This window comes from Leucoraja erinacea, chromosome 8 (assembly GCF_028641065.1).
Source record: "Leucoraja erinacea ecotype New England chromosome 8, Leri_hhj_1, whole genome shotgun sequence".
NCBI lineage: Eukaryota > Metazoa > Chordata > Chondrichthyes > Rajiformes > Rajidae > Leucoraja > Leucoraja erinaceus.
In genome coordinates, this window is record NC_073384.1 from 43,281,342 (window position 1) to 43,300,920 (window position 19,579).

The 19,579-nt window shown below is 43.9% G+C and overlaps 1 protein-coding gene across 1 annotated transcript in view; it reads right to left on the reverse strand.

Moving 5' to 3' along the window:
* Positions 1 to 19,579, reverse strand: part of LOC129699624 (calpain-2 catalytic subunit-like) — a 69,245-nt gene that overhangs the window by 18,075 nt on the left and 31,591 nt on the right. Inside the window, exons 7-12 of the mRNA XM_055639587.1 lie at positions 17,808 to 17,893; positions 14,606 to 14,680; positions 12,706 to 12,866; positions 8,347 to 8,516; positions 2,174 to 2,185; positions 246 to 457 (exon numbers count right to left, since the gene is read on the reverse strand). Coding sequence (XP_055495562.1) covers positions 246 to 457; positions 2,174 to 2,185; positions 8,347 to 8,516; positions 12,706 to 12,866; positions 14,606 to 14,680; positions 17,808 to 17,893 — 716 coding nt within the window. The remainder of the gene's footprint in view (positions 1 to 245; positions 458 to 2,173; positions 2,186 to 8,346; positions 8,517 to 12,705; positions 12,867 to 14,605; positions 14,681 to 17,807; positions 17,894 to 19,579) is intronic.

The following is a 19,579-nucleotide window of genomic DNA, read 5'->3' on the forward strand; positions in this document are numbered from 1 at the left end:
ATACAGGCCATCTTGGTTAGCATAGGCCGAAGAGCCTGTTTTTGTATTTTATGAAGATGGCATTACCATCCACAAGTCCAAACTGGATTATAAATTGTTGTGTGATAGATAGGCTTACATGATGATAAACAAAATCATAGCATCAGTTCCCAAACTTATTTTAAAGAAAAATGACTATCATTGATTATTATCCATTACAGCATCTGTTAATTTCCAATTCCTTTACTTGTACTTTTACTACTTACTCTACATTGGCTGCCTTCTCTGTAAACAAGCGGATTGCAAAATCCCCATCTTTATTCGGCTCAAAGGTGGATGGTATTACAAAATATTGTCCAGGTTCAAGTGCAAGCCTGCTCATGACTTCTCGCAGATTGATGAAGGTTTCTGATTTTGCTTGGGATGCATGAGTTGTGAAAAAATCTCTCCTGAGTTGAATATTCTTGTGGTCGTGGTACTAATTCATAGAAACAAAAAGAGTTATTTTGTTTAGTTTAGAGATACAGCATGGAAACAAAGCCCTGAGGCCCACTAAGTACACACCGACCACTGATCAAGCATTCACATTAGTTCTATGTTACACCTCTTTCTCATCGCCTCTCTACACTATGCAAATTTTACAGTGGCCAATTAATCTAAAAACCCCATACATCTTTGGGATGTGGAAAGAAACCCATGCGGTCACGGGAAGAATGTGCAAACTCCACACAAGACAACACCCGAGGTCCGGATCAAACCAGATCTGTGGTGGTGTGAGGTAGCAGCTCTACCAGCTGCGCCATTGTGCTGCCCATTTTTACATTTTCAAAATGCTATTTCAACACATCATGTAAAGCATTTAACATCCAAGACATGGGCAAGTCATCAATTAATACAGTCACAATGATACTACTGACATTAGTTTAGTCTAGAGATACAGCTTGTAAACAGGCCCTTCGGCCCACCAAGTCTACGCCGACCAATGTCACCCATATGCCAGTTCTATCCTACACACCAGGGGCAATTTACTGAAGCCATTTAAACTATGAACCTGCACTTCTTTCGGAGTGTGGGAGGAAATTGGAGTACCAGGAGAAAACCCATGCGATCACAGGGAAAATGTATAAACTAAGTACAGACAGCACCTGTATTTGGGATGGAATCTGGGTCTCTGGCTGTAAGGCAGTGACTTTACCGCTGCGTTACTGTGATGCCCTTTAGGCAAGCAGCCCGAACACAGAATACTGGCCATTTCCTCATAACTTTAACTGTTTAGACTGCTTGAGTAGCATTGGAAAGTTTTATTAGGATTGAAAAAAAAAATCATCTAATGCATGTATTGAACTGGCTTAGCACGAGCTTCACAGCAATCAAAGAGTGAGCTTTTACTGTGGAATAATGGATAAAAAGAAAAATGTGTCATTTATAAAGCAACTTTTATTGCATCAGGACATCTCAAAACAATTAGATTACAAAATCATTTTGAATTGTAGTCACCATGGTAACACAGGGAAGAGGCTGTGATATAATTTAAAGAAACACCAAGTTCTGAGTTCAATAAAGCTTCAAAAATCACAGCAAAATTAGTAACACTGCTTCAAGAAAGCCACAAAGTGAAATCTTTAATGCAGAACAGAAATTGGATGTCAATGCAAAACAGCGAGTTTTACGGCTGTCCTTTCAGGTTCCATTGGCATAATTCTGTTCAAAGCAAACTTCCAGACCATAGTAATTTCTGGATATTCTGGAACTTTGGAACTAAAGCATAGAGGTAGACGGTGCTTTATCAGATTAACATAGGAAACCAACTCACTAGTTTCCTAAGTGCTCTTCAAAGGATACAAGTTGCAAGTTCATGGCCATAATATCCCACGTTAAAATTCATCATTACATCCACACAGCACTTACAGAAATAGATACTTATCGTCAGGTTCATCCTGGTACATCATTTTGTGGCTGATGGCACAAGTATTACTGGATAGAGCTTGTTACCTGATTCTCCATCCCAATGGTTGAGGCGTAACAAGAAGCATAATAATAATAATCAAAAAACCTTGCTCTTTCTTTAGTTTCCTTCCTTGAACTAATGAAGATTAATTGTGTAATATTCAATGGGTTATTATAAGCTGGCTTAATACTGCTGCCATGTAAAAATCTGATCAAATGTGTATTCTTGGATCATGATCCAACGTACCTCTTCAGGGACCTACAAAATAAAAATAAAACAACATAAGCATAAGGGCTTTCACAAGACCGCTAAAAAACAGCATGAACAGTGTAATCCAATCACAACTACAGTAATGTCTTGTTTTCAAGTACAGCATTGAAACCCACATAGACTTCTTTATAATACTAGGACAGAGTCGGTGTCAAAATGTTATTTACGTTGATTTAAAAATAAAATCACTAAAACACTAAATGTCAACATACATATATTCAGAACAAATGGAAATGGAAAGGGCAATTTCAACTGCTGCTGGACGTTGTACATAAGACCCTTAACCTCCACGTACAAAATTGTCTCAGAAGGACAATTTTCTAAGTCACGCTTAGTTCCCGCTACAATGGGATTCTTTTCCTGAGAGGTGCTCATGAGTCTGAAGTGAATAGAATGGTAGAGGAAGAAGCTCATAGAAAGAGCTGTGCGGAGAAAGCATGCAAGGGGAGGAAGAGTGCCCAACAGTCAGCCTCAACCTCACTGGCTCAGAGAGCGAGTGGGTGAGTTCGCTCAATGACAATAGACAATAGGTGCAGCAGTAGGCCATTCAGCCCTTCGAGCCAGCACCGCCATTCATTGTGATCATCCCCAATCAGTACCCCGTCCCTGCCTTCTCCCCATATCCCTTGACTCCGCGATTTTTAAGAGCCCTCTTGAAAGCATCCAGAGAACCTGCCTCCACTGCCCTCTGAGGCAGAGAATTCCAGACTCACCACTCTCTGTGAGAAAAAGTGTTTCCTCGTCTCCGTTCTAAATAGCTTACTCCTTATTCTTAAACTGTGACCCCTGGTTCGGGACTTCCCCAATATCGGGAACATGTTTCCTGCACTAGTAGCATGGCCAAGCCCTTAACAATCTTATATGTTTCAATGAGATCTCCTCTCATCCTTCTAAACTCCAGAGTGTACAAGCCCAGCTGCTCCATTCCCTCAGTATAAGCTAGTCCTGCCACTCGGGAATTAACCTTGTAAACCTACGCTGCACTCCCTCAATAGCAAGAATGGCCTTCCTCAAATTAGGGGACCGAAACTGCACACAATACTCCAGGTGTGGTCTCACTAGGGCTCTGTACAACTGTAGAAGTACCTCTTTGCTCCTATATTTGATTACTCTTGTTGTAAAGGCCAACATGCCATTCGTTTTCTTCACTGCCTGCTGTACCTGCATGCTTACCTTCATAGACTGATGTACAAGGGCCCCCAGACCCCGTTGTAATTCCCCTTTTCCCAACAACGGCATTTAGATAGTAATCTGCCTTCCTGTTTTTGCTACCAAAGTGGATAACCTCACATTTATCCGCATTTGCCATGCATCTGCCCACTCCCCCAACCTATCCAGGTCATCCTGCATTCTCATAGCATCCTCCTCACTGTTCACACTGCCACCCAGTTTTGGGTCATCTGAAAATTTACTAATGTTACTTTGAATCCCTTCATCCAAATCGTTGATGTATATTGTAAATAGCTGAGGTCCCAGCACCGAGCCTTGCGGTACCCACTAGTCACTGCCTGCCATTCTGAAAGGGACCCGTTAATCCCTACTCTTTGTTATCTGTCTGCCAACCACTGATCTATCTATATCAGCACTCTACCCCCAATACCATGTGCCCTAATTTTGCCCATTAATCTCCTATGTGGGACCTTATCAAATGCTTTCTGAAAGTCCAGGTACACTGGCTCTCCTTTGTCCATTTTCCTAGTTGCATCTTCAAAAAATTCCAGAAGATTAGTTAAGCATGATTTCCCCTTCGTAAATCCATGCTGACTCAGACCGCTCCTATTACTGCTATCCAAATGTGAGGCTACCTCATATTTTAGAATTGACTCCAGCATTTTCCCCACCACCGATGTTAGGCTAACCGGTCTATAATTCCAATCGGTGCTTTCTCCTGCTTCTCTTTGTTGCCGTTGCTTCAAAATCCACGGGAGCTCTTGAGTTAAACCTGCCTGTGCTTTGCCTCTCCTTTTCAACTGTTTTCCCTCTCTGACTCACTTCTAACTCTCCTCGCACTCGGGCTAGAGCCAATCAGTGCTTTCTCCTGCTTCTCGTTGTTGCTGTTGCTTCAAAATCCAAGGGAGCTCTGAGTGCTCACATCTCTGCTTGGTTCAACCTTGGGGATGGACAGGTGGGGTGGAGGGAGGGGGGGGGTTGGCACCTGGACATGTCAGCAAATTCTCCTCCTCCATCCCACTGGTCTCCCAAGCACCATGTGTGCAGGTGCTGGTGACCAAGAGTGGACAGAATAGCCAGTCCAGAGTTGTGCAGATTATTTTTTAGTGTCACAACTTTCTGTAGTGGATTATAATCTCAATACTTCTGTACAACCAATATTACACCGTCTCATTACCTGCCAAAGATAGTTAATTCAAGAAACAAGAAATAGATGCTGGTTTACAAAAAAGACAAAGTGCTGGAGTAGCTCAGCAGGTCAGGCAGCACCTCTGGATAACATGTATAGGTGATGCTTCCGATCAGAACCCTTCTTCAGATTGAAAACAATGCCTTGAAAGCAACTATTTATTAGTACTTTTATCTCCAGTAAGCCGATTGTATAATTTAACTAATCTAAAGGGTTAATTACTAATAAAGTAACATTTAGATGAGCACTCGACAAACGACAGCATAGAAGGCTGTGAATCAAGTGTTGGGAAGTTTGGAAATGGGGTTAATATTTATAGGTACTCAAAAGGCCAGGGCAGACCTAGTTGGTGGAAGGGCTTGTTTCTCTACAATGTAACTATGAATCCACTCTTCATGGATAGTTATGAGCGACTGGGAGGTTGTAGCCTTGACTGAAACCTAGTTAAGGAAGGGGCAGGACTGGCAGCTCAATGTTCCGGGGTACAGGAGCTTCAGGAGAAACATGGGTGAGGGAAACAGAGGGTAAGGGGGGGGGGGGGGGGGGGGGGTGCATTGTTGGTTAAGGAGGATGTCAAGGCAGTGATCAGAGGTGACATTACGAACGGTTCGTCTAGTGAGGCTATGTGGGTGGAGCTGACAAACAATAGAGCGATGGTCACTTTGTTGGGGGTGTACCAGACCCCCGAATAGTCAATGGGAATTCGAAGAACAAATATGCCATTAGATTGCAGACAGATGCAGGTCAAATAAGGTTGTTGAAGGGGATTTTAACTTTCCAAATGTAGACTGGGAAAAATCATAGTGTGAAGGGTTCAAATGGGGTGCAATACCTCAAAAGTGTTCAGGAGAGTTTTCTTAAGCATTATGTAGAGGTGCCCACACGTGAGGGCAACGCTGGATCTAGTATTGGGAAATTGGGAAAGGCAAGTTAATGAAGTGTTTGTGGAGGAGCCTTGTGGGACCAGTGACCACAGTTCCATTAGGTTTAAGATAGTTATGGATAGGGACGGAGAGGGTCCACGTATTAAAATGCTCAACAGGGGTAAGGCCAACATTAAGAGTATGAGAGAATGTCTCGTTCAAGTTGACTGGAACAGGCTATTTGAGGAGAAAGGAACATCGGCCAAGTGGGATGTGTACGTCCCCGTTAGAATGAAGGGCAAAGCAAGCAAAGGTAAGGAAGCTTGGCTGACGAGGGAAATTGAGACGTTGGTCAAAAACAAGAAGGATGCAAGGGACAGGTATAGGCAGCTGGGATCAAGTGCATCCCTGGAGGAGTTTTAGGAACCATGGAGTAAACTGAAAAAGGAAATCAGAAGGGCAAAAAGTGGCCAGGAGGTAGGCTCTGGCAGGTAGCATTAAGGACAATCCCAAAAGATTTTATAAATACATATGGGGGGGGAGGGTAACTAGAGAGCGAGTGGGACCTCTCAGGAATCAAAGCGGTCACCTCTGTATGGAGCCACAGGAGATGGGCAAGGTCCTCAATGAGTATTTCTCCTCTGTATTTACTGATAGATTTTTTTTAAGACCTGACCAAAAAGGTCAATGAGGGCAGATCTGTAGATGTTGTGTAATTGGATTTCAGCAAGACATTCAACAAGGTTCCGCATGGTAGGTTCTGGAAGGTTAGATCACATGGGATCCAAGGAGAGATAGCTGAATGGATAGCAAATTGGCTCCATGGAAGAAAGCAGAGGGTGATGATGGAAGGTTGTTTCTCGGACTGGAGGCCTGTGATTAGTGGTGTACCTCGGGGTTCGGTGCTAGGCCCGTTACTGTCTGCATCAATGATTTGGATGAGAACATAAAGGGCAAGATTAGCAAGTTTTCTGATGATATAAAAGTGAGTGGTTTTGCAGATAGTGAAGATGGTTATGAAAGATTGCAGCAGGATTTGGATCGATTGACCAGGTGGACTGAGACATGGTTGATGGAATTTAATACAGATAAGTGTGAGGTGTTGCATTTTGGGACATTAAACAAGGGCAGGACCTACACAGTAAATGGTAGGCCTCTGGGTAGTGTTGTAGAGCAGAGGGATCTAGGAATACAGGTGCATGGTTCCTTGAAAGTCGAGTCACAGGTAGATAAGGTGGTCAAAAAGGCTTTTGGCACTTTGGCCTTCATCAGTCAGAGTATTGACTATAGACGTTGGGAGGTCATGTTGCAGTTGTATAAGACGTTGGTGAGACTGTATTTAGAATATTGTGTTAAGTTCTGGGCACTATGTTATAGGAAGGATATTGTCAAGCTTGATAGGTTTCAGGAAAGATTTATGAGGATGTTGCCAGAGGGCGTGAGCTATAGGGAGAGGTTGAGTAGGCTGGTTCTCTATTTCATGGAGAGCAGGAGATGAGGGGGGATCTTATAGAAGTAAACAAAATCATGAGGGGAATAGATTGGGTAGATGCACAGAGTCTCTTGCCCAGAGTAGAGGAATCGAGGACCAGAGGACATAGATTCTAGGTGAAAGGGAAAAGATTTAATAGGAATCCGAGGGGTAACTATCACACAAAGGATGGTGGGTGTATGGAACAAGCTGTCAGAGGAGGTAGTTGAGGTTGGGATTATCCCATTGTTTAAGAAACAGTTAGACAGGTACATGGATTGGATAGGTTTGGTGGGATGTGGACCAAGCACAGGCAAGTGCGACTCATGTAGCTGGGACATTGTTGGCCGGTATGGGCAAGTTGGGCCGAAGGGCCTGTTTCCACACTGTTTCACTCTATGACTCTTGAGTACCAAATACAGCTGATCAGCTGTGCTGAATTATGCCAAGCTTATGTATTTATAAGTCCAGTGACTAAAGCGGATCCCAGACTGTTCATGCTTCATCGCTGAACCAGCAGAGCCAACAACATTAGACAGAGAACACTGCTCTTCAAACAGTGAAGGCAGGGTGATGCTATTTCATCACATACAGACCAGAGAAGTGATGAGACCAAAGCCCCTGTCTCACTTATGCGATTTTTTTCGGCGAATACAGGCGACTAGGCTGTTGCTACATGGTCACGGGGTGACGCCTGTATGGTTGTGAGTAGTCTCCTCAAGTCCCCTAAAGTGTCGTAACGTTTTTCTGGTTTGCCGCTGGATTTTGAAATGTTCAAAACTTTTCGGCGACGGTGGTCTTGACGTAGCTTATCTTCGCCTGTCGTAGGTGCTGTCGTAGGTTGTCGCCAGGATGACGCAGGTTGTCGCCAGGTGACGTTGGTTGTCGCAGGTGCTGACTTTGGTGAATTCCATTGGCGACTACCTACGTCAACCATGCGACAGGTACCGGCGACTGAATTGTCTTCAGTTGTCGCTGACAGGGTCATAGCTTGGTGTTGGTGGACGTATGTTGACTTCGGTTGTCGCCTGTGTGGTCGTAGGGTGTCGTAGGTGTGGTCCTAATGGGTCGCCGGTTGTTGGTAGCTTACCGTAGCTTGACATCGACTAGATGGTAGGTGTTGTAGCTTGTTGTAGACATTGTCGTAGGGGGGTTCAGTCACTTTTTCGGCGACCTTAGTGGGACAGGCCCTTAATTCAACATCACAATTTAGACTCAAAGACTTTGAATGAAAAACTTCACCACACATAAAATATAAACACACAAATCACATGCAGGTGGAAGCCACTGGACCTTGAGTCTGCTGTTATTAAATAGGATCATGACACCAACGACACCAATACCTTTGTGTGATAATTTTGTTTCTGCTGTGCAAACATGAAAAGAGGTTTTATTTTATTAATTTCACATTTTTGTTTGTACAGCAGGAAAAAGTAAGTGAAATGTTAAAACTTGCCTCATAGACAGCAAAGCCAATAGTATGCATGTCCTCGCCCATTTTCCTTTTATTTCTACGATTCCTCTGAATAACCCCGACCAGAAAACTGCATTTCTCATCATCGTCATCAGGATCTTCATCTGCCTCCCTCAAATCAATCTTAAATTGAGGATTTTGCCAAAATGTTCCTGTGGATGGAAAGCCATGGATGTTAATGAGTTAAGGTATTTAACAACAGATTAATGTCCACATCATTCTGGACAAATCACTTCAAACTAGCTTCATTTCCCCACTGTAGTTTGACCAGAATGAAGCCGCCATGGAGAGTAGTGTGATTTCTCGTGCCGCAGGTGGTTCGCTAGGAGGTCCTAGTGGGTTGCCAGGAGGTCGAAGGTTCTCATAGGTTTTAGCCAGTGCTGACTGGTGAATTTCATTAGCTCATTGGGAAGAAAATGTAGTTTTCAGAACCAAGGATAACCGACTGGTAATGTTAAATGTCCGCCGAGCTTCACAGCTGTGTATCTCTGGCTTGTTAAAAGTTGTCTCCACTCCTTCTCCCCCCTTCTTTTAAAGGACTAACCGTACACTATGCTGTAGCCTTCTTAATTACAGCGCTAACCTTCCTGTTCATTGGGGTGTGTGTCCATATCACCTTGGCTTTGCACCGTGTGTGTGTGTGTGTGTGTGTGTGTGTGTTCCACTCTGACAGTCGCTGCTCCAGTTGCTGGTTTTTCAGGCAGTGTGTTCCACTCTGACAGTCGCCTGAAAAGTCGCAAAAGTGGGACAAGCCCATTACAGCGCCAGAGACCTGGGTTCGATCCTGATAAGGGTGCTGTACAGAGTTTCTACGTTCTCCTTGTAACCACATGGATTTTCTCCGGATGCTCCGGTTTCCTCCCACACGCCAAAGAAGTACAGGTTTGAGGGTTAATTGGCTTTGGTAAAAACCTGTAAATATTCATTTGTGTTGGATCAGGGTTCGGCAACCTACAGCCCAAACTAATGCGAAAAACACCACCAAGTGTCATACTAGTTAGTATGTATTATTAACAGGGCTGCCAATATTGGGCGAGAGTTGGGAGTGAGAAATTGCGAGAGACCTAGCCCGGGGGACCGTAGCGACCGGGGGGGGGGGGGGGGGGGGATGTCCCCCCTCCCATTGGTATGGAGCTTCTGCATTTTTCAGCTTGAAATTGTGCAATATGGTACATACTGTAGCAAGTCTTTTAACTTACACTTGAATGCAATATATATGCTTTAAATTGGATTGGCTGTGAATAAGGTTAGACTAAATTACATTCCTAATTACATTCCACAGTAGAGCCCAGGCTCTGATCAACACATGCAGCACGTGAATGATCTTAGTATATATTATATTCATGTATGGAAATCAGATTATTATCAAACACTTGGCCCATGTTGACCAACCTGGACCTCACTGTACACTTGTTAGTACTCCTGACCCTGACTCCAGTTGCAAACATTCTCTCATTCCTGACCCCGATTCCAGCCTTACCACTGGCCCCCTATTCTACCCCGATCATAGCTGCTTACCTGCTTAGGTTCCCAGTGTTGAACACTCCCCTGGTCTCAGCTTTGACTGCACACCTAGTACTATTCCAGACTTTGACTCTGGATGCCCACTTGGCCTTGCACCTAGCCCCTCTGCACTGACAATATATCTGACCCACACGTAAAGCCCCATATCTGACCCCCTGGACTTAACCTATTACGTTCAAGTCCACAGGTGCTTATCTAATGCGGTAATCTTTTACAGGGCACTTCACAGACCAAATTATGTATAACAAAATTTGCTACATCCATTTGGTTCCTTGTTATCTAACAGGCTAGTTACTTTGTCAAAGAAGACATCAATTGGTTGAAAACAATTTCTCATCCATAAAATTATACTTGCTCCGCTGTATAAGTATTTTGTTACCATTTCTTTCATTTTCCTAACAAACTGTCCTGGTCATTTTCACCCCCAATATTTTCAGTATTTTGCTGTCTTCCTCTCAGCTGGGACTTTTCCAAAATGCAAAGTCCAATAACTATATATTTAAGCAATGTTATTCTATTAAATGTGATCTTGAGATTACATAATATTTTCTGTAGTATTCATAACACAACAATGATAAAAATATATTTGTTTTGATTGCACCTACCAACATGCATACATTATTATATTACAGTTAATATGTACCGAGGGCAATTTTTTGTTCCAATGCTCCCCATTCCCAATTACTTTTATATTGAAGTGATTGAAATCCAAGTGAAGTTTAAATGGCATCATAAAATTAAAACCTCCGTAATGGATGATATTCATTACGTGTTTGGTTGGGGTCAGTATCAGCACAATTACTATATTAAACTTTGAATCTTCAGATGTCCTGGTTCAAGCTAAAAATAATGACAAATAATAATCCCCTCACACATTTCCCTGCAAGTATCTCTGTCATTCCTTTAAAAAATGCCCCTTCTTTGAACAAGCTCTTAAATCAAGGGGGGCAAATGACAATAGTGCTACCTTCCCAATATTTAACTGAAGGAAATAATGGGTTATCGGGGTTGTATGTTGTGACAGACAGCCTGACACCTTGCATGTCCTTTTAATATTACACTTATCCCATCCCCCTGGATATTCTGGATTAAAAAATTAAGGTTTTGTCAACTAATTACAAACCAGGCTAATTACAAATCAATAACATTAGCCAACTCCGAAACATGAAGCGCTGAGCATTGGGATCCAGGCATCACGGACAACTAGCCTCAGTTCCCCGCTCACATCTGGTAGTGTTCTCCGTCTGAAACAGGGGCCGTGGAGCGTTTTTGAAAGTGGGGAGTCTGAGCGATCACTGGACTGGCCTTGGGGGTACCTGGCGAGGGAGTGGAGCAAACGAGTGGGGAGAGGGTGTGGAAGGGGGGGGGGGTGTCCCCCCTCCCAGGGTAGGGACTTTTTGAAATTTGATGTATTCAAATCATGTTTTGGTGCATTGTAGAAGTATGATTTCAATGTTTTTTGTATGAAGTATTTTTAAGAGGTAACTTTTTAAGGGGTAACTTTTTCCACACAAAGGGTGGTGGGTGTATGGAACAAGCTGCCAGAGGAGGTATTTGAGGCAGGGATCATCCCAACATTTAAGAAACAGTTAGACCGATACATGGATAGGACTGGTTTGGAGGTATGGACCAAAAGCAGGTAGCGTAGCTGGGACATGTTGGCGGGTGTGGGCAAGTTGCATCGAAGGGCCTGTTTTCACACTATCATTTGTCAACAATGCCCACATCTCAACATCCTAATCCTATGAATGAATAACAAAGAAATGGAAGTAAACATAGTATGTTATACCATTGCAAGATCTGCAATTTTGACACCAGCATAATCCTATAATTTTAAATGGTTAACACCTGCACTGGCCGTGGCCAGTGGAAAATAAAATGATAGAGGTAATGATAGAATAAAGATATTGTCATTACTGATGTGAAAATGGGGTAAATGGGAATGTTATTGAATAAAACTTGCGATTGATGTATCTATAAATGAAGTGAGTAATACAGATTCAACTCTGTCAAAACTGCAAACCAGCCAAATCTGGTCTTGAAGCACAAACCACAGAAAGAGAATTAGATCGTCCTGATACTAAGGTATCTTTGACTTGAAGCTAAGAGAACTTCACAGCGAAATGCCAAGTGCTGGAGGAATGGACAGATTACGTTTCAGGTATTGACCCTTCTTCACACCAACCCTTCAGATACGTCTAAAGAAGGATAAGTCTGAAGAAAGATCTCAGCCCGAGATGTCACCTTTCCATTCCCTCCACAGATGTTTTTAGTGTAGATTAGAGATACAGTGCGGAAACAGGCCCTTCAGCCCACCGGATCCATGCCAACCAGCAATCCCCGCACATTACCACTCTTACACCTACTAGGGACAATTTTTACTTTTACCAAGCCAATTAACCTACAAACCTGTACGTCTTTTAAGTGTAGGAGGAAACCGAAGATCTCGGAGAAAACCCACGCAGGTGATGGGGAGAACGTACAAACTCTGTACAGGCAGCACCCTTAGTCGGGATCGAACCCAGGCCTCCGGCCCTGCATTTGCTGTAAAGCAGCAACTCTACCGTTGCGCCACTGTGACCGCCCATGTTGCCCGACCCGCTGAGTTCATCCAGCACTTTGTGTTTTCTCAAGATTCCAACATTTGCGGCTCCTTGTGTCTCCAGAACTTCATGGCACATTGGCAGAGGAGAAGACTTGACACATTAACAGAGCAGAAGACCCTGCAATAGTGTTGCACCAGTGCAGCGTTAGCAGAGGACAGATTAGATTCTACAAGACAAAATGGTAAACATAGGGAAAATTGCGGTTTTGTACTTATATAGTTTCGACATCCTCCCGCAGAAGATCCTTTCCTCCAGGACCCATTGTAGACAGCCATGTTCCACTTGTGAACCTCATCATTGCTAAGTGTGTCGGGGGTGAGATTGCAGATTTCCACTCGAGAGAAATTACTAAGAAATTCGGAAAATGACATCCTGTAATGTGAAAGAATAACAAAATTAAACTAATACCCTCACAAGAAAAAAAAATGCTTAGCATTCTCTAAACAATGGATAAATAGTTTATTTGTGTAAGCTGCAGTCATTTGTCAATGGACGTTTGTTATATTAGTGAACATAAATTGTAACATGGCAGACTGGCATTTCACCCGACTGGTGGAGCACTTATTCTTAACATAAGCAGTAGCTTTAATTCCTTGTTGACGTAGAAACATAGAAAATAGGTGCAGGAGTTGGCCATTCGGCCCTTCGAGCCAGCACCGCCATTCATTGTGATCATGGCTGATCGTCCTCAATCAATAACCCATGCCTGCCTTCTCCCCATATCCCTCGACTCCACTAGCCACTAGAGCTCTATCTAACTCTCTCTTAAATCCATCCAGTGACTTGGCCTCCACTGCCCTCTGTGGTAGGGAATTCCACAGGTAGTGGCAGCGAGTTCTCTGTTTAATTGTTCAATTCTCTGTTTCTTGACCTCTTGGCTTGGCATCCATCATCTTCTCTGGCTTTGGAGAGGGTGGAGAAGAGGCTTTCCAGAACACTGTCTGGATTAGAGGGTGTTAGTTGGAAGGAAAGGTCAGACAATCTTGCATCGTTGGAGGTTGAGGGGAGTTCCGATAGAACTATATCAAATTATGGGAGACAGATAGGGTAAACAAACAGAAACTTGCTGGGCACAGTGGATCCAAGATAAGCTGGCTAATTGGCTTAGTGAAAGTAGGCAGAGGGTAGTTGTGGAATGATGTGGATTATCCCGACTTTTCTTCTTAAATAAACGGACAATGCTGGCTACTCACCAGATCGTCGGGACCTTGCCTGTGACCAGGAAGCATCCCGTCATGGCCTCTGCAATCTCCTCTCTTGCCTCTCTCAATAACCTGGCATAGATATCATCAGGCCGCAAGGATTTATCCATCTGAATGTTCCTCAAGAAACCCAACATCGTCTTCTTCTTGATCTCAAACTACCTTAGCATATCACCAATCTCACTCACTATCCTCCATTTCCTTCTCCTTGATGACAACAGATGTAAAGTACTGACCAGGAGTAAAGTACCTCGGCCTATATCCCCCGACTCAAAGCAGAAATTCCTTCTTTTATCCGTGTGCGGTCCTACCTTCTACCTGGTTACTTTTTGTTTTTAATGTGACATTTTGGACCTGCCTACCACGTGGGACCATGCAAGTTCTGATGAAGGCACCTTGACCCAAGACGATGACTCTGATGTTTCTTCCCAAGGCTGCTACCTGACACGTGGAATACTTCCATACAGTTTTATTTTTGTTTCATGTTTCCGGCATCTGCAACTCTTTGCTTGAACGATGATAAAGTACAGAAGCCATTGATTCAGTTTCCAACCCTCACAGCCTGTGGCTTAGAAACCTTGAACAGTACAGCACAAGAACAGGTCCACAATGCCTTTGCCAAACACCATGCCAAAAACAACTTATCTAATCCAGTTTCTTTAGATCCCGGTTCCAAATCTCTCACATTTCATTTTACACAGCAAAAGCTGTTGTCCTGCACATGCTGAGCTTGATATCTCCCTGTTAACCCATCAGCAGTTCTGCCAGACGTACCCCAAACTCCACAAGCCAACTGAGAAGTTAGAACGTTTTTGGTTTTACTTTAAATTTCATGCTACCAATTTACTCTGACTGCCACTAAACACGTCATAAGATCAAGGCTGGCCAGAGGACGGAATCAATTTTTACCAGAATTCGCCATTCTCTGATTGGTCACATAGGCGATCTTTTTCTTCTTCAGGAACGCATTCCCACTCTGGTGCACTGGAAGAGATGAGGAACATTTTATAAGGCAATTATGCTGCCACTAGTTACCGGAGTGTCTCATGTACATGAACATCGCCTTTCATCTGAGGGAGGTCCATTATTATCCAAGAACACTAAGAATTATTCCTTAGACGGTAGGAGGATGAGGGGTCTTATAGAGATGTACAAAATCCATGAGAGGAATAGATAAGGTAGAGGCACAGAGTCTCTTGCCCAGAGTAGGGGAATCGAGTTTAAAGTGAGGGTGGAAAGATTTAATAGGAACCCGAAGGGTGACTTTTTCACACAAAGGGTGGTGGGTGTATGGAACGAGCTGCTGGTGGAGGTAGTTGAGGCAGGTATTATCACAACATTTAAGAAATATTTAGACAGGTACATCTATAGGACAAGTCTAGAGGGATATGGACCAAAAGCAGCTTGTGTAGATGGGACATGTTGACCGGTGTGGGCAAGTTCGGCTGAAGGGCCTGTTTCCACACTGTATGACTATGACTCTCTAACCCAAATTGATCTGCTGCTATTCATATTATCTTAAAGACATTGGAACAACATAGTCAATCTTGGTAATACACTTAGCTCTTGGAGTAATCTTGGTAATACACTTAGCTCCTTTTAAAGCCAAGATTCAGAGTTTTGTTTGGTTATAAAGTTTTACTGCAATTTCAAAAACATCTTAAAGATGTGTAATTTTTTGTAAATGCCATTCAATGGCAATTTCCCAGTTTGTACCTGGGAGAAACACTCAAAGGAAAAAGCCATACTTAGAAACAAATGAATATGTAGAAAAAAAACTGCAGATGCTGGTTAATACACAAAAGGACAAAGTGCTGAGTAACTCAGCAGGTCACGCAGCATCCCTGGAGAACATGGTTGGGTGAGTAAATAAGTTTGCAGCTATTCATTTTGGTGTTTATGTGTTTGTGTACTTCCTTATTCATGCAGCTTAAAGGTATTCAGACAATGATGCACTCAGTTTATGCCAGTGTTTAGTCACCCTTATTTTTGGCCTAAGGTTGTTGAATTAGCAAAGTTACAAAATGTTGAGATTTCAAAAATCAAGTCTGCAATTTATCCCATCAGATAAAGCACAAAAAGAAGTTTAATTTGACACCTAATTCACTTTCATATCTTCAGTATTAAAAAAAGTTATGGCAATTTTCATCTTGTTCCCTATTGCTTTTCCATTGACTTAGCACAAAAGCTGTGATCGAGGACAGTCAAAAGCCCATAACTTTCTTATAAATTAAGAGAACTGAAAGAAATTTTCAGTTATTATAGATTGAAGCATTCTGAAGCAAATAAGAAAAAATATTACTTGGATGACCTGAAATTAAAGCATATAATTAGTTAGTTACCTAATTGTAGCTAATTAAAAAATTCAATTACTAGATCTAAACATCTATCCATTTCTTAAGAAATGGTTAACATTTTTAAATAGCCTGTGTCCAAATAACATTCACACAAGAATTCACAATATAACATGATTTTTAAATCTCAGTCATGAATTTATAGGCCAAATGGAAGGAGTTTAATATTTAATTCCCGTAAATTAATGGGCTTTTAAATCACCTTGCAAGTGGGTTTTTGGATCGATTGGATTGTTGCAGTTGCAGTGAATTTTAACCCCATATCGGCAGGAAAAACACTGCCGGTTCGTATGGGGCCAAAATCACATTTTCGCCAAGGAAATTTGGATTAAAGTCATCCTAAGAAGCAAGTTTATATGTAAAATAGATGACTTACCCCGTGTTTTGTCCCCTACATGAGATCCGTCCTGTTGTAGGCGTTGAGGGCGTTAGAAGTAGCTTTTTTTTTTAAATTTTACTCCAGCGATTAAATTGTCCCGCAATTTTTTTTTAAACTTCCGAGAATGGAAGTCGGAACAATTTTTTTGCATCAGCTGGCAGGCCGAGGAAATCCATCTCGGACAGGCAGGAGGAAAATGGATTTTAATCCCGCCCCCCCCCCATTTCAAAGGCACCAAAGTCGTGCACATGACCAGTGGCAGAACTGCAGCGCCGCTGAAGGTAAGTTTTGTAACGTCGCTAGGTGAATGTCTGGAAAATGTCTGCCATAGAGGTTTTGGAAGTTATGTCATCCAGAATGTCCATCTGACTCCCAGATATTCTCTCCGAAACACCAAAAACAGGCCTTTGAGGCCATGTCAAGACTACATTTTAAAGAATTTTGAACTTGAAGGATAAAAGATGGCACGGGAAATGTGGCACTCCTATGTACCGACTCTGTGTAATCTACAACTCCTACGATCTTGTCCTTTTATAGGATTGTGCGTGTGTATAGTAATATGTTAAATGACTGTATTTTTTTAAAATCACTGTACAAGGTACAATAAAGTATCATTGAACCACAGTACTATTGAAGTTCTTGATAACCTCCTATACCCTTGATAAATACCCTTTATGCTGTATCTATATCCTGTGGACGGCTTGATTGCAATCACATACAGTCTTTACCGTGACTTTAACACGCAAGAAAAAAGCTTTTCATTGTAGCTTGGTACACGTGAGACTAATAAACTAAACTAAACAAGAGCAGTGAAGTACATTGCTTGAGGCAAGTACATTGTTTGACTCATCAGCTGCATTGTACATTGAATGGCTCAATGGTCTCATGGCATTTGGGAAGAGGTCAGAAGGTCATAAGGAAAAGGAGTAGATTCAGGCCATTCGGCCCATCAAGTCGACTCCGCCATTCAATCATGGCTGATCTATCTTTCCCTCTCAACCCCATTTTCCTACTTTCACCCTATAACCTCCGACACCCTTACTAATCAAGAATCTATCCATTTGTGCCCTAAAAATATCCACTCACTTGGCCTCCACAGCCTTCAGTGGCAAATAATTCAATAAATTCACCACCCTCTAAAGAAATTCCTCCTCACCTCCTTCCTTAAAGAATGTCCTTTAATTCTGAGGCTATGACCTCTAGTCCTAGACTCTTCCACTAGTGGAAACATCCTCGCCACATCCACTCTACCCAAGAAGGGTCACGACGTGTCACCTGATAAACATCTATTGATATGGGGCACCAGAATTCGGAAGAGTGTGTTAAAGATCATAAACATTTGATAGCCAATGTAACAAAATTCCACCAAAACACCTACTTGTCGGACCAGCTTCCAGTCCACTCCACTTGACCCCATGGATTACGGACGCGGACCAATTGCTCCGCGTTGCCTTGATAGTCCACCTACAGGATTAAGTGACAAGAAAACATAACGTCTCCTTTTTCTGTTGTCTTAAAGGATATTCAATGCATACACAGCAAAACTCTGCATTTATAAAGCACCTTTAATACATCAAATTGCCCAAGGTACTTTGCGAGAATTTCGGCACATAAAACATGGCATGGGATAAGGATTACAGCGCAGGTTTTTTGGTGGACTTAATAACTTGGGTTTTAAAACTGGATGTTGATGCATTGGGTGTAATTTTCCAACATTCCCTAGATTTGGGGAAGATACCATTAAGTTGAAAAGTAGCAAATGTAACGCCTTTATGCAAAAAAAGGAAGGAGAGCGGAAGCAGGAAACCTTAGGCCGGGGTCGGCATCCTACGGCCCCCGGGCTGAATGCGGCCCGTAACCCAAAATCATCCTGCCCACAGGCAGATTTTTTTCCCCGTAATCATCCGGCTATACCACATCCTGCGTATTTCAGTGGCGATTTACCTTATGATTTTAGAAATCCACTCCTCTGTAAATTTGGACAATTATTTCCTGATATTTTCACTAAAATTGTTCACCAAGCTGACTTTTTTTATCAAATATCGCTGCTGGCCAGCTGCTGACGTCACAATGCTTTTGCTGCTCGCCACCAGCTGCGCAGACTTTCAATGCGCAGACAGTTACGCTCCCCACTCCTCGCTCTCTTCCTCCTCCCCCCTCCTCCTCCTCTTCCCCCCACCTCTTTCCCCATGACCACTCTCCCCCCCCCACCAACTCTGGCACTGAAGCCTGAATCCTGCAGCCGGGAGCCGCCTGCGGGAGTGCTCGGATGACCTCATCCCCCCACTCCGGAGTCTCGATTGAGGGCGCTGAAGTTTGGTTGACGCGCGCCCCGCTGCCCGCCCGCTCACTTCCTCCTCTCCCCCCTCCACCTACTCTTCCCCCCCTTCTCTTCTCCCCCCCCCTCTCCCCCTCCGATCCCTTCCTCCTCTCTCCCCCCCCCTTCCTCCTCTCTCCTTACCTCTCCCCCCCCCCCCCCCCCATCGGGCCCTGAAGCCTGAATCTGGCGGCCTGCAGCCGGGAGCCTACCCCGCCCCTCCCTCCTGCTGCTAATCGCACACGCTGCCAGTCGTGTCTCTCGCAAGGCCTTTGAAAAAAAACACGGTGTCTTCATGCAGCGAGGGGAGTGAGTGATTATTGCGTTCAAGAACCAGCCCTCACCTCTGACGATGCGCCCCTCCCCAACCACTCAAACTCTTCCCCCCTTCCCTCACTCTCACCCCCCCCCCCGCTCCCTCCCCCCTCACGCACTCTCCCCCCCCCCCCTCCTCTCCTCTGCCTCCCCCCCCTCACGCACTCCCCCCCCCACTCCCCCCCTCCCCTCTCCCACCCCTTCCCCCTCTCTCTCCACCCACTCCCCCCACTCCCCCCCTTTCCCCTCTCCACCTCCCCCCCCTCTCCCCCCTCCCCCCCTCCCTCCCCTCTTTCCCTCCCCTCTCCCCCCCCCTCCTCCCTCCCTCCCCTACCCATCCATTCCCCCCCTCCTCCCTCTCTCGCCCTCGCCCTCCCCCTCCCCACTTTTTCTCTCCCCATCCCCCCCGCGCGTTGAGGGAACGGGACCCTACGGGTCCCCCTTGGTCTAGTACATAACTAAAACTCTGATCTTGTTATCTTCCGGTTTGCGCGGTTTTTCTATTTGCGCAAAAACGG